We start from the raw sequence: 13,789 nt of genomic DNA, 5'->3' as shown, positions 1-13,789 counted from the left end.
TGCCAAGGACAAGAGCAGGCTGCAGCGTATCATCCGCTCTGCGGAGAAGGTGATTGGCTGCCATCTGCCTTCCCTCGAGGACCTGCACACCTCGAGGACCCTGAGGCGAGCGAAGAAGATTGTGGCCGACTCCTCCCACTCTGGACACTCCCTGTTTCAGTCACTCCCCTCCGGCAGAAGGCTGCGGTCCATCAGGACCAAAACCTCACGCCACACAAACAGTTTCTTCCCTTCCGCTGTTGGCCTCCTCAACAAGGCCAAGAGTTCACACTGACTTAATGACTTCATGCCTTAAAACAATTGCATTTGCGCATTTGCACTACTTCAAAATTTGTGTAATATTTGTATTTTATATTGTATTTTATACTGTAAATTGGCAACTTATATTTTATTTTATGGCAACTTATATTTTATTTTATTGTATATTTTATTTTAATTGTATTCCACTTAGTATTGCTAATTTATGTTTCCTTAGTATAGTTAGACCATATATCTAAATTTAAGATTCCTATATGTTTATTGTATGCACCTTCCTGCCAAAGCAAATTCCTTTTCTGTGCAAACTTTCATGGCGAATAAATCCCTTTCTGATTCTGATTCTGATGATTTACATTTAAAGTAAATGGTTACTGACCAATGTACTCAAGTCAGTGGCTAATGTTAATTTTGACAATGAACTGCTAACCTTCCCTAAATTGTTAAGTCGGCTATAGCAATGATTTCAAGTGGTGATCAATGTGAAGTGGGTGGTGGGTACAGCTCAATGGTTAAAGCATTTGACTGCTGTTCAAGAGGTTGCAGCTTCTAATCCCCACTATATGGCATTTCAAATTAGATAAAAGTTTCTGCTATATTCAAACATCACAACAAAAAGGTGAAGACAACCCTGATGTGACAGAGGGATAGTTATTATGGTAGCTACACTCGGCTTGTTGAGGTTTGCTGTGAACTCACTTCAAAGTCTGAGACCGACTTTATATACATTTACATTTAGACATTTAGCAGACGCTCTTATCCAGAGCGACTTACAGTAAGTACAGGGACATTCCCCCCGAAGCAAGTAGGGTGAAGTGCCTTGCCCAAGGACACAAAGTCATTTGGCACAGCGGGGAATCGATCCGGCAACCTTCAGATTACTAGCCCGACTCCCTCACCGCTCAGCCATCTGACTCCCATATACCTGTAATGGACATTCTAAACAAGAGTTGCCTTTTTCAAGGTAGATCCCCCAAAAACACAGAAGCTACTGTAAAAAAGTCTGCTTTTTATTTTTATTTTACAGTCGTAGAAGTCTTATTTTCAGTGTCTTCTAACAAAATAAATACATGTTTATTACATTATGATGCATCCAGTGTCTACAACACACACAAATTGCTTGATTACTAATAACTCATCTGTAAACAATGAAATACAGAAAACCTTTGACAGAAGAACTGATGGCACTACAACCTTAGCGCTGGGCTATGTTCGTATTTTTTTTGTGGGTAAACAACAGAACATACTGTATTGTAAGTAGTAAAACGTTCAAAATGACCAAATTGGGAGTAATTCATTACTGGTTCTGATGATGATCAACATTTGACATGAACTGTTTTTGTTGCATACATAGTCATTTTTCGGATTGTTCAGTTAGTTTGGAGCATACAAATAAAGGCACATGGTTGACAAGTCAGCTAATACTGTGTCATTGGCAAGAATACTGTAACATAGTATTTGTATTTCTAGTCCCCTCTAAATTGTTTATAAAACAGCATATATATGATACTGTTCGAAGACTGAACTCATTTTAGCAGAGAACTCTGACTCAAAACCTGATGATCCCAGCATGATGTTCCAACGTTCCAAAGAGCTTTTTGTGGTGTCACAGAATGTGTGGCTTTCTCAGTCTTCAATTCCCCCATTCAATGTTCAATGGGATCTCAGACTTTTGGACCCTACTGAAGGAATATATTAACTTAATTGTACCAAAAGCTGAGATGGAAATTCAAGCTTATAATGGGTTGTAAATCGTGTATCTTGCCTGTTTGTCCATTTCAGTGCATTTTGCTTATTTAAAGTTACGTATTCATATAATTCAGCTGCCAATGGGTTTGATAACAAGTTCACTTTCTAAACCAATTTTAGTTACAAATCCATATAGCAATATCAACAAGTGCAATCAATGTAGTCCGCAGTAGAAAATGTACTAAACAAATCATACCATTATGTGAAACATGTCTAGCTTGAAACCAAGTGTCACTACATGTACATCCCCGAAGAAGAAAAAAACTAGCTGGTATAAGATTTTCAGTTACGGTAAAGGTAAAATAATACTACTTACAATATACAAAACTACTTTTCTTCTATAAACAAAATACAAACAGCCTAAATACAGTACAACATATTTACATGTTTCATATTTACAAAGGCAGTCTCTATTGTAATATTGACATTGTAACTAATTGGGCACTTGGTGAGATCACTGTGACCTCCAAATTATGGCACATCTGGTTACAAAATGTTAAAAGTTCTTGTTTCAATAAGAGGTCCTCAATCTTAGTCTGTTTTCTTCCAATGCAATGCCACCATTCATCAATTGCATATTCTGCCACCTGTTGGTTGTGAAGTGCCATTTGTCTGTCACACATTCAACACAAGTTTGGAGATTAAGTTTTCACCCATTGGAGTTAAATTGTCACTGTATCTTCCCTTCTTCATTGATGCAAGTCACCATTTTCTGTACTACTGCTCGTTATGAGAGTTTACAGTCTGTAAAGGACTACTGGGATGCTGACCTCCTTTGGTCTCAGAGACCACATTGGGTTTACTTGGATTTCTTATCTCCACCAAATGGCAGAGTCCAATTATATCCCCTTCAGTCAAATAGAGGTTTCATTGCTGCCACTGTTAAGACAGACAAAAAAGAGTGTTGGGAAGAAAGTGATATCAAATTATTGTACAGCAGAACAAACCTCCAGGTACAGGTCCAGGTACAGTATCTGACTACTCACTCTGAGTCTGAGTTGTGGGTGTCATCCACCCCGTTAACGGGTGGCGCCATCGGTTCTGTGGTCACCATGGTTACTCCGTTGCGCTGTTCCCGCGGTGACAGGGGTGGACGTGGCAGTACAGGAGGTAGAGGCGGGGACTTGATGATGACCCCATTTCCCCCGGTTACAGGGCGCAGGCCCCTATTGGTGGGAGAGGGTGGGACAGGGGTCCGTGAAGAAATGGTGGGAGAAGGGTTGTAGTCACTCAGTTTCTCCCTGAGCCGGTTCTTCATGTTCTTGTCAGTCAATGGAGGAGGGTAAGCAATCTTGTTCTTCAGAATGCCTGGAGATGAACACACACACACACGCACATCCCAAAATGACAAAAGGTGACTTAAAGAGCAATGTGTCACACATAACAGAGCAAGTAGTGGTATTTCTCGCTCTTTCTCTCGCCCACCTCTCCTCTTCTCCGGCTGGTTACTGTCAGGTGAGCTGGGGGGTGCGTCTTCTTTCCCCCTCCCTTCGTTCTCTGAGGGACACTCCCCATTCTCTTTGACATCCTGGTGGAGCTCCACGTTGACCTTGGTCTCCACCCGCAGCGATTCCATACCGCTGGGCTCTTCACTCTCACTGGCTGTCGGCGGCTCCGCTGGCCAGTAAGGCTTTACGTGATTGGCTACTGTGTCTACTGAATCAGGAAAGCAGACAAAACACATTCTTTCATGAACCTCTGATGTATGGTGATTTAATGGTGTGCAGCTGACTGTGTGTTTGCGTTAGTGAGTATGTATAAGTGCTTGTGTGTGTGTGTGTGTGCTACCAATAGGCGTGCTGTGCTGGGGTTGCTGTCTCTCATTGTTCCATCGATGCTTGCGCCCTCCACGGTCGTCCTCGCTGTCCGAGGAGTGCGACGAGGCATAGGAGCTACTGTGCTCGTCCATCGACAGCTCGCTGTCCGAGTCCGAATCTGAAACGAGGGGAAACACTGGAGCAGTTTAGTTCAGTCCCTACTGGACAACCTGTTCCTTCTAGCTGTGAACCATTGAGGCAAAGCTATTCAGATATTCTTCTTCTTTGTTTGCAGCAGAGGAAAGTGAGGACGTTTGTCTTTTATGAGAATCTCCACGGCTACACACCGTCTCGTTTGGAGCGTTTCCGCAGGAAGATGGAGGAGTCTCCGTCTCCGTGGTAACTCTTTTTGGCCGAGCCAGAGGAGGTTGTCCTCTTCTGTCCTGACTCCACTCTGTGGTGAGAGAGAGGCATCAGTGCACTGTACAACAGGTTTAGGGTTAAAGTAGGCTGGGTGTGTTTGTGAGTTTTCTTTTCCACATTTTAGTATAAGCAAGAAAGAAGAACATGGAAAACATCCGTTTATCTCAACAGAACCGTAAAGAAACCCAGGCTCTCTAAAACAATCTAACGACAGTTAGACGCCCCAATTGGGCATGTCTCCTCCAGATGTCTGCCCTAGTCCTGGTCCAGTTACCTGGTCTGGCTGCTGTGACTGCGGGTTGACCGGATGGTACTGTCCAGAGAGGCTGTAGACTCTCCTATGGCCGTGCGGTACAGTCCGTCATCCTCTGTGAATGAGTGTTTGCCATTCAGAGAGCGCTGGGGAAGAGAAGAAGAAAGGGATGAGGAGTGAGATTCTGTTAGAGGTAGGTAAACTAAAGCAGTGTTTGTTGTATGAGCATGTTTCCCACTCAAGTTGACAACCATTTCACTAGTTGCACCTTTATTTTTTACTCATCGTCGTACAAATTTCTCGAATTGTCACCAATGGCCATCACACAACTTTTTTTTAATCAAGTCCCAATAAGGCAGGAGAACAGGTTTGAAATGAATAATAATGAATGGATTTGTCACTTCAGATCCACATCATTCACACTTTTCAAAGAAAGTGAGGCTTTTACTGTTAGCAACGTTGCTCGGGTGGTGGACAAGTTCTCTACGACGGGCTTCTTCCCTGTGAAGACTTCTTTTAGGTTGATCCTCACTTCCTTGTTGAAGATGCAGTGGAAGAAGAAGATACACACACCCTGGAGAGAAAGAAATGACCTTGAGGTTAGAGATTACTGGAAACATCTGAAGAAATTTAAACTTATTTCCTTTCAGTTCAGCTACATTTTGTTCCCGCTAAAAAACACAGCACTTTAGAAGGCAGAAATTATTTTCTACCTAAGAGTTATAGTTAATTCTTGAAAGTATTTTAGTTACATTTTGTTCATCACTGACTTGACCAAAAAGCCTACCTGAAGGCAGCTGAAGATGGCAAAGAGGTAGTGGAAGGATAGGACATCACTGTTGACAGCCATGAGACCCAGCAGCCAGGTGGCGCTGAGGAGCAGCAGGAGCAAGAAGGCAACGCGAAGAGCCGAGCTACAGGAGAGAAGACAGGACGCACCGCTAATAAGCTACTTCAGGGAAGCTCACATAACGATACCTGCATACTGTACAGTTCATATACATGTTTAACAGGGTGAGTAAGACGATGATCAGGTGGAGCAAACAATGGCATCTTGGAGGATTTCAGTTTTTACTCTCAATCGGGTATAAAGAAACTCACATGGCTCCAGACTTTTCAAACGTCCACTGCCTTTTTCCACACGAGGCTTTGGCTGCCAGAAAGAATATAGCAATGTTCACCTGGGAAAGATGCAAGAGACGGTTGAAAAATGTACTTGCTGACTCAGTTTTTATTAAACAAGAAAAGTGTCCTAACTGACAAAACCAATGCAGTACAGAAAAACATGAGTAAATGTGATATACGAGGCAGAAAAATTGCATATCCGTACAGACGCACACAAACTCACTCACCAACACCACTATGGCGATCGGCCCTGCAATACTCCAGATTAGTGTGTCATGGACAGACAGCCAGCAAAAGTCAGGGTTTCCATAACCTTGAGGATCCAGCCCTACCGCGAGACCTGAGTGAACACGGACACACACGCACACACGCACACACACACACACACACACAAAAGATTCCACTCCATGACCTCTTTCATTTTATTTTAATAGGTGCATATTTGCGCTTTATTGACAGACCTCTACAACATATTTTTATAGCAACTTTTCACATGGTTTTTGCTGAGCAGACACCCTAGTCGGCTCCAGTGAAGTTCAAAGCACTTCCTTTGTAATGAGCGTGAGCCAATCAGATATCTGTCACTCATACATGCTAATCACCTGAACAGGAAGTCCTCCAGGAAGTAGATAACCTCTATCACTGTAACGAAAACATGACAGAAACGCCATGGGGTTCCACCCATTTCCCCACTATGCTTTGTCTAAAGAGAAAGAAGCACTGACAAAATAATCTTGGTGAAATTCACCAACGTGTGTGAACTTAGTTGTTCCCCTTTGCCTGCTTTGTGTTGTGTGCATGTGTGGCGAAGCTTGAGTGTTAAAGGGTGAGTGTATGTGTGTCAATGAGCATCTGTGTGTTTGAGTGTGCATCTGTCTGTATGAGTGATTGTGTGCGTGTGTGAGAGAGAGAGTCCTCACCTGTGATGATGGCAGGGAAGCCCCAGCCAATTGCGTAGTAGAACCTCATGTGTCCGTGGTTGATGTTACGTAGCTCTGTTAGCATGCGGTAGATGTGCAGTCCCTCCACGAACATCCAGGCAAAGGTGCACATGTAGGAATAGTGAAGCAGAATGGCTACCACCGTACACATAAACTGAGGAAGAGAGAGGAGAGAGACAGATGAGAGTCCATTTGTAGAAGGGCTATTAGAGGCTATAATTATTATAATGCTATAATATTGGAAAATGAATACATGTACATGTATAATAATATACAAAAGTTGCAGATTGTATTTTAGTAGTGGAGTGTAACAGTTTGGAAATATTTTCTAAAAGCCTGTATCTAACAATGGCTAAAGGCCAAATTGCTAAGCTGCTGTTATTGTCCCTGTTCAGGTAGCTCAAGACCTAAAGGATAAGACAGGCATCTGTTTGGTTTAGAACCCAGAACTGTCTACAGTTAGTGATGTGAGTCCTCAGGAACACAGGAACTTCTCAATTTGATTCAACCAGACCAAACCGTGAATTAAGGTCAATTATGTTCTACTTCACACTTTACACAAAATCTAATGGACCATACCAGTACATCTTATAGGTTGTAAAAACAAGAGATGTTGTTTTACAAAAGACTGGAATGTAATTCACAATAGCAAAGGAGAGGCCCCAAAGGCTAGCTCAGTAGCCTTACTCTTGCTAATCTCTCAATTTGTCAACAATGGAGTTTCTCCTGGCACGACACCGTAAACCCAGGTATTAGACGTTTCTGAGTCTCCTTTTCTTGCCTGGAGGCTTGTAAGCAACATAGAACGCTCATAATGAATGGCTGAATGGAGAGGAATAGCAACTCGTAAACAAAAAAGGATTAGGAGATGAAATATTAGATTTTGAGCAAGCAGCCTACTCGATAGCTGATATATTTGGCACTTTTAATCTTAAATCAGATAAAATGTTGACACCACTGGAATGGAATTTCAGTGGGTTTTGAAAATAATTTCATTGAAAAAGTGCATTTGCTGACAAACACTCCATAAATATCCGGTACCACTGGCCAGCTGCCTTAGAATCCTGAGTCATTAATTAAATGAGTCATTCATTTAGTTGGTCCACAGGGGTTGATTCTAAGACCATACCGCATTCTCTGTCTGGTTGATTCCGAAGAGAAACACCAGCTCGGAAAGGAAGATGGAGGCCACCAGGTTCTTGTGGATGCTGTGGAGGTTGGAGCGCAGTTTACGGAGGATGGCGAGTAAGAGGAAGGTGATGAGGAGGGCCACGAGTGAGGCAGAGACTGTGGTGTAGGTGATGATCCTCAGAGGTAGGACTTCTCCATGCTGAGGGAGGATGGAGGCAGAAAAGAGGTCAGGGTCTGGTTGGTAAAATGGTGTCTAAAAAGGAAAATTCGTTCTGTGGATTTGGATTGTTGTGTGATGTAACATAATGCTACTGTCCATGGGAGATCAAAACACCAACAAAAAACAAGAGGCACACCCTAAATTGGGCAATGCTAAGTAAATTAAGATACTACCGCACAAGTTAAAACAAATAAATTGATAACATTTGGTTTGATTATGGATTGATTTGGATCCATTTGATTTGGTTCTGGTTCAACTAAATATTGAATTGCATTTCGTAAACCTCAGGGTTGTTATAAGAACTACACTAAACTGACTGATGGTTTAAACAGACAGACGATATAGCTGGTATGAACAGTTTCATGCAGGTCAGAAGGTCTGATGTCATACCTCTCTCTTGGAGATGTCCATCAGTACAGCGAAGCTGGCCATGTGACTGCACTGGCAGCTTATGTGGGTGCTGGTCCTTGATACCAGCTCACAGCCCTTGGTAGACCAGCCACCCGTTCCTCGAACCCTGGAGAAGGAGCAGAGACAGGTGATGATACTGCAGATCAGGACCAACCAGCTGCCTGTGTCAACCGGCAGATCTGTAGAATGCTCTGTCAACATGCTTTGATATGAACCTTCAGGGGCTTATCGTGTTGTATAAAGAACACTAAAGCTATTGACAATATGATACTAATATCCTTAACCCTGAAAGGTATATGGATAACACATAACAAAACTGCTTTAGGTAACTTTGCCTTCTCATGTCTACCATTTTGCACAACAAAATGTGTCATTACATGTTACATTATCTGTTAATACCCTTTCAGAATCAGAAACAAAATGTAACTCATACCCTTCAGCCAATATATGTTGTGTAACATGTATAGACTAGCAGAGTAGAGAAAAGTGGAGTAGAATAGATTAGGCTATAGCAGAGTAGAGCATAGCAGAGTGGAGTAGAATAGAACAGAGTAGAGTAGATTAGAGTTGAGCTGATTGAAGTAGAACAGGGTAGACTAGAGCAGAGTGTGATAGCGTGGAAGTAGGGATGCTAAGCCTTACGCAATAGAGTGGTTCCAGTAGACACAGACTGGTTTGGTCCTCTCCTGTGTCTCCAGTAGCCTGTACTCCATGGTGATGGGGCGTTCAAGGGGCATGCTCACGGTAGATCCCTCACTGTAGACAATCGTGCTCACTATGGGGGTGTTTATTATGGGCCTGTTTGGAAGTCTAAACACACACACACACACACACATGAACACACACATAAACATCAAATATGCAGTTGGGGAAAGTATTCTGAAGACAAAAATGTATTATTTAATACAAGCATACACGTCTAGATTGCACAGCCTTGTGGCAGTTAAGCTTAGATTTTCCATGTAGAACATCTAAATATTTTGACATTGAACCTATGTTGCGTGTTTACAAGAGCAGTCGTTATTTCATCCTAGTTTAAATATTGCCATTGGTGGCATAGCTCAGACAAGGCCTTGTTAAACCAATCCTTGGATGAGAGTGAAGACAAAAGGTAAACCTGCAGCCACTCCAAGATAAACTATTTCCACAGTACAAATGGCTGGTCTTCTCAGTTGCTGTGAAACGCAGGCCAGATCCACAATCATGCCTGCCTTTCTTTTACATTTTAATTTAAGCCCTTTTCCCTTTCAAGGATTTCATCTCTCTCTCTCTCTCTCTCTCTCTCTCTCTCTCTCTCTCTCTCTCTTCTCTTTTCTCTCATAAAAGAACCATATGGGTGCCCATGCTGACATCTTCCCTGGCCCTCAGAAAACCCACCTCAGGCTTCTGCGATCGTGGTCATAGTTCTCTGGAAGTAGCTGTCCGAGGGTTCGATAGATGATCACCACAGCAACAGGGAGAACGGCTGGGGCTTCAGCGTGGCGTTTCCGTTTAGGGGACGCTGTGTGAGATTCTGTGTGATTGACTGCCATTGATTCGGTCTGGACAGGGGGCAGTGCATCTGTGGTCGTCACCATGGGAACTGCTGTAATGAAAGCCACACATAAAAAAATATTTAAAAGTTCAACATCTCAAACGTTTTTCTCTCATATAGATGAATCTCGTGAAGTTTTCATGATGGAGAACACATGTGGAAATGTCAACAGATGCTGTGCAATATGGACTTCATATGAGCGCATGATGACCTTTTATCTTCCAAGAGTGATGGGGCCTATCAGTCAGAAAAAACCTTTTCAAGTCTGAAAACTTTTCAGCAAACTTTGATGTTGGGACGACTGTGGCACTTAAAAATAATTCACCTTTGACCTCACGTGTACCTTTGACCTCTTCTGTGTGTGAGGGGAATTCTGGGAAGAGGACTGAAGACTCCAGCTCTTTGGAATAGGTACCCAGCAACTCCTCAAAGCGAGGGATCTTTGCTTTATTTGGATCGAACGGGTCCAAGTAATCCACAGAGAAGACTGCGCGTGGGGAAAGGATGAACAGGGCTTAGATCACATGTTGGCGTTGGGCTTTTTGGAAGGACATTGTCTCCGTGTGTAATAAACTGCTTACACTGTATTTTAACACTGCAACCGCACTTATTTTTAAACACCCAACCACAGCATGAAAAAGAACCATGTGATGACAGATGTCAACAAAAGGTTACAGTGTACTTGTGTTATCGTAACAAGTTTTACGATTTGTGCTTTTATTCTACAAGTTCTCTCCTTATACCCCACACTAAAAGGAGAGTGATATTGATATTCTCAGGGGGAGGAACTCACTCATGTTGTCCGTGACTAGGGTGAAGGGTTTGAGGTATGTCTTCCTCAGGTTCTGGGCCAGGTTGTGGGCGTACTCCTCGAAGCTCCTTAGTAGCAGGGCAGAGCCGCCTTCCGATCGCTGGATCTGTTCCCACTGGGCCCGGTTGGCCAGGTCCAGGATGGTGCTGCCAGTCCGGACAATGTTCTGGAAAATGTACCCCACACAATCCTGAATCTTAATCACGGTACACCAGAATTTGCTCTCCGAACTGTTCACTGCTTCCATGCCATAACACAGATTACAGTTTATTGTGACACTATTATCTTACACTCTATTAACCTACAAACATCTCACCACTATCAATATAACAAAAGTATATTATATGAGTTTATATATGAAGTTTCTATAACACCTGATAATCCTTGTTGAATACCATGGATTTGGAGTAAAAAAATACCAAGAATTGAGATTGAAAGATTCAGAGAAGGGCTAAAGAAAAGGAAGAAAGCTGACTCTAAGAAGGAAGGGGGGAGGGCAGACTCCATAAACTCATAACCTACTGGTGCTCCCTGGCCGGATGCCCAACCTTCCCTGTGGAGCTGAGCTCCAATTGGTCCAGTCACCTAACAACCTCTCTCCTTGACCCCCTAAAACCGCCCAGCTGCAGCTTCTGACTACACAAATGAGCTGGGCCCTGTGCCAAGAATATACACTGCTCACCTTTAGCTTAGCCGTGGGTGTCGTGTGGTTGGTCACAACCTTAATAAAGCTCATAGAGAACGTGCTAATCACTAGGCTGTATTACTTACACCTAATCTATGCCCTCCTAGGCTTGGATTGCATTCCCATCAGGAAAGGAGAAATCTCGAAGTGGGAAAATAGGTTCTTAAAGAACCAGTACCAACAATAAGTAGGATTTGAGAACTTAGCAACTTAAAGCTAGCACAACCTTTAAGAAGTTTAGCCAAACAATGTAGGTTTTTCTTCAGATTTGTGGAAACTTTTAATAAACTATCAAACAAGAGTGAAATAATTCAATTTTATTCTAAGATTCCATGAATTATTTAAGGTGGAACTATGTTTTGTCCCCAGTTCTTGTGGTCATGGCCAGGTCAGAAAATAAACTAGATAAATAATTGAATATCATTAGTCATGGTTCATAAAGGAACCCTGACAACCTTCTATTGATTCAATCTTTCCTTTTCTAATGTCTCAGCTTGGAGATAATAAACAGGAAGCACCAAGTAATGCCATAGAGATAACCACACATTGAACCAGTTATTGAGACATCCCACCTCATGGAACTGCACATCTCGTGTGGCGGTCATGTTGAACCCTTGCTGCGTGCTCTCGTACTGCAGAAGGTGAGTGAGGAGGCTGTAAGCCGTTTTTACGTCGTTGCCGTGGAGAGCTGTCGTGCGATTGGTGGCACTCCGCAGCATGCTGGCCATGCCCTTTGACCTGTCACTGTCCATCCGAGAGCCGTTTAGGTGCAATTCTTCATTCTGAAGGTCACACAAAGGTCACAGCAGTTCAGGTTAGGGTTAAAAACGCAGACAGACATATATTTTTAGCATTCTTTGTCAGGCCATGGAGGAAGACCTTTAAATACCGTAGAGTTATGGAACCATTTGATTTAGGTTTTAAAATATGACAGCATACCATCAAATTAAGCATGGACATTAAGTCTCCAAAAGAAGATTTGAAATGTCACATGCAACATTCCTGTGAAGCACAGCATTTTCCATAAGTTACATTCACATAAACCTAACCTTTGTTTAAAGCGACTTCCTTATTCAATTGATGTTGCAAATTGAAGGCAAACTCAATGGATCAGTTTTTCTGTTAATTCTCTACTTTGTATTTAGGAGGGTTGACCGACCACACTGTGTAACAGTTCAAAAAAGTGCACAAGATACTGACCTGTTTTTTGAGTTGTGAGAAGGTGAGAGAGGTGCAGTTAAAGAGGTCAGGGGGAAGCCAGCCATTCTCTTCACTACAGTGGCGGATTGCAGTGCCTGGAGACAGGAGCAGTTGAGTAGGAGGAGTGTGATTCTTTTCAATGCTTTTTTTCCATTCATGTTTTCCACAATAAAATGTCTGAGGATGAAGATCTATTTATTGAGTAGCTAATACAAGCACTCATCGATTAGCTTCCAAAAGAGTTTGGCATTGTTACACTTGTCAATGACTTCCACAGCAATCAATATCACTGTAATACCAATGTCACTATATATATACGTGAAAGTAAATCTCTCCTTCTTACCTGCTGAGCCTTTGGGACACTTCATGGCAGCTGGTTGTCCAAACTGGGTTTTAGGCCACCAGATCCCAGCATCAAAGGCCTTAGGACAGCCCTCATACACGACTGAGGCCGCAATAACAATGATGAACGGTTAACAACTTGACACCACAAACATGGGAGGGAGCGAGTGAGGGAAGAGTGAGCGAGTCAACAAAATGCATTTAATGAACGCATGAATGACGGGCAGGGTGTCTTCCACTCACCCATGCACCCGCTGGAAGTGACCTCGGCATAGGGGTTGTCACAGCGATTACACTGGCGGCCAATCACGCCTGTCCGGCACTGACACTGGCCTGTCTGGGGGTCACAGGAGCGTGACAGGGCACCCAGCTGGAAACACTCACACGGGCTGCAGGTGTCCCCACCTTTAGGCCGGAAGTAATTATCCTGTATGCAGTGGAGACAGTGGGTGGAGGGCGATATGCCAGAGCACAAATTATTAGCATAGTCTAGCATTGCATTGCACATTGTATTAGCATAGCATAGCACATATATTAACATGGCACAGCATTACGTAGCACATGCTTTTTGTGCACAACAAATAGCATGCTGTAACAGAACATAACTGAACATATGACAATGCATGTTACAAACAGCAGAGTGTGGTATATTAAGTATAAGTTGGCGAATATTAAATTGAAGGGAATAGAGATACCAAAGGATACAAAAGGACTTCTTGTTTATTAAATTGCCCCCAAAAAATGACCTATGCATAGCTAACACAGGATTTATAATCGCACATTTGCATGTGGTTTAGTCTAACCTTGCAGCGGCATTCTCCGGTGGTTTTGTTGCAGTCCCGGTAGAACCCTTTGGTGACATCACAGTTACAGGGACCACAGACCGGATTCCCCCACCAGCCACGGGCACACGGAAGGTTAGCTCTGGAACGCACATATTCGTGTTAGAACT

At 42.9% G+C, this 13,789-nt stretch overlaps 1 protein-coding gene across 4 annotated transcripts in view; it reads right to left on the bottom strand.

Annotated features, from left to right (window-relative positions):
• Nucleotides 1–1,256: 1,256 nt before the first annotated feature.
• Nucleotides 1,257–13,789, bottom strand: part of celsr1b (cadherin EGF LAG seven-pass G-type receptor 1b) — a 48,533-nt gene continuing 36,000 nt past the window's right edge. Inside the window, exons 14-35 of one of the 4 annotated variants that reach the window (XM_047033922.1) lie at nt 13,641–13,761; nt 13,081–13,264; nt 12,839–12,940; nt 12,496–12,590; nt 11,868–12,077; nt 10,593–10,776; nt 10,125–10,286; nt 9,643–9,850; nt 8,908–9,075; nt 8,245–8,371; nt 7,633–7,833; nt 6,483–6,657; nt 5,790–5,902; nt 5,539–5,618; nt 5,225–5,351; nt 4,886–5,011; nt 4,459–4,583; nt 4,109–4,215; nt 3,793–3,939; nt 3,430–3,657; nt 2,991–3,312; nt 1,257–2,883 (exon numbers count right to left, since the gene is read on the bottom strand). In XM_047033922.1, the coding sequence (XP_046889878.1) occupies nt 2,859–2,883; nt 2,991–3,312; nt 3,430–3,657; nt 3,793–3,939; nt 4,109–4,215; nt 4,459–4,583; nt 4,886–5,011; nt 5,225–5,351; nt 5,539–5,618; nt 5,790–5,902; nt 6,483–6,657; nt 7,633–7,833; nt 8,245–8,371; nt 8,908–9,075; nt 9,643–9,850; nt 10,125–10,286; nt 10,593–10,776; nt 11,868–12,077; nt 12,496–12,590; nt 12,839–12,940; nt 13,081–13,264; nt 13,641–13,761 (3,337 nt within the window). In that variant the 3' untranslated portion in view covers nt 1,257–2,858. Of the gene's footprint in view, nt 2,884–2,990; nt 3,313–3,429; nt 3,661–3,792; nt 3,940–4,108; nt 4,216–4,458; nt 4,584–4,885; nt 5,012–5,224; nt 5,352–5,538; nt 5,619–5,789; nt 5,903–6,482; nt 6,658–7,632; nt 7,834–8,244; nt 8,372–8,907; nt 9,076–9,642; nt 9,851–10,124; nt 10,287–10,592; nt 10,777–11,867; nt 12,078–12,495; nt 12,591–12,838; nt 12,941–13,080; nt 13,265–13,640; nt 13,762–13,789 lie in introns of all 4 variants that reach the window. The other 3 variants (XM_047033923.1, XM_047033924.1, XM_047033921.1) reach the window with 3 other exon arrangements.

The sequence above is a fragment of the Hypomesus transpacificus genome, chromosome 14 (assembly GCF_021917145.1).
Source record: "Hypomesus transpacificus isolate Combined female chromosome 14, fHypTra1, whole genome shotgun sequence".
NCBI lineage: Eukaryota > Metazoa > Chordata > Actinopteri > Osmeriformes > Osmeridae > Hypomesus > Hypomesus transpacificus.
The sequence above is the reverse complement of the archived record's forward strand: the minus strand, read 5'-3'. Positions and strand labels throughout refer to the sequence as shown.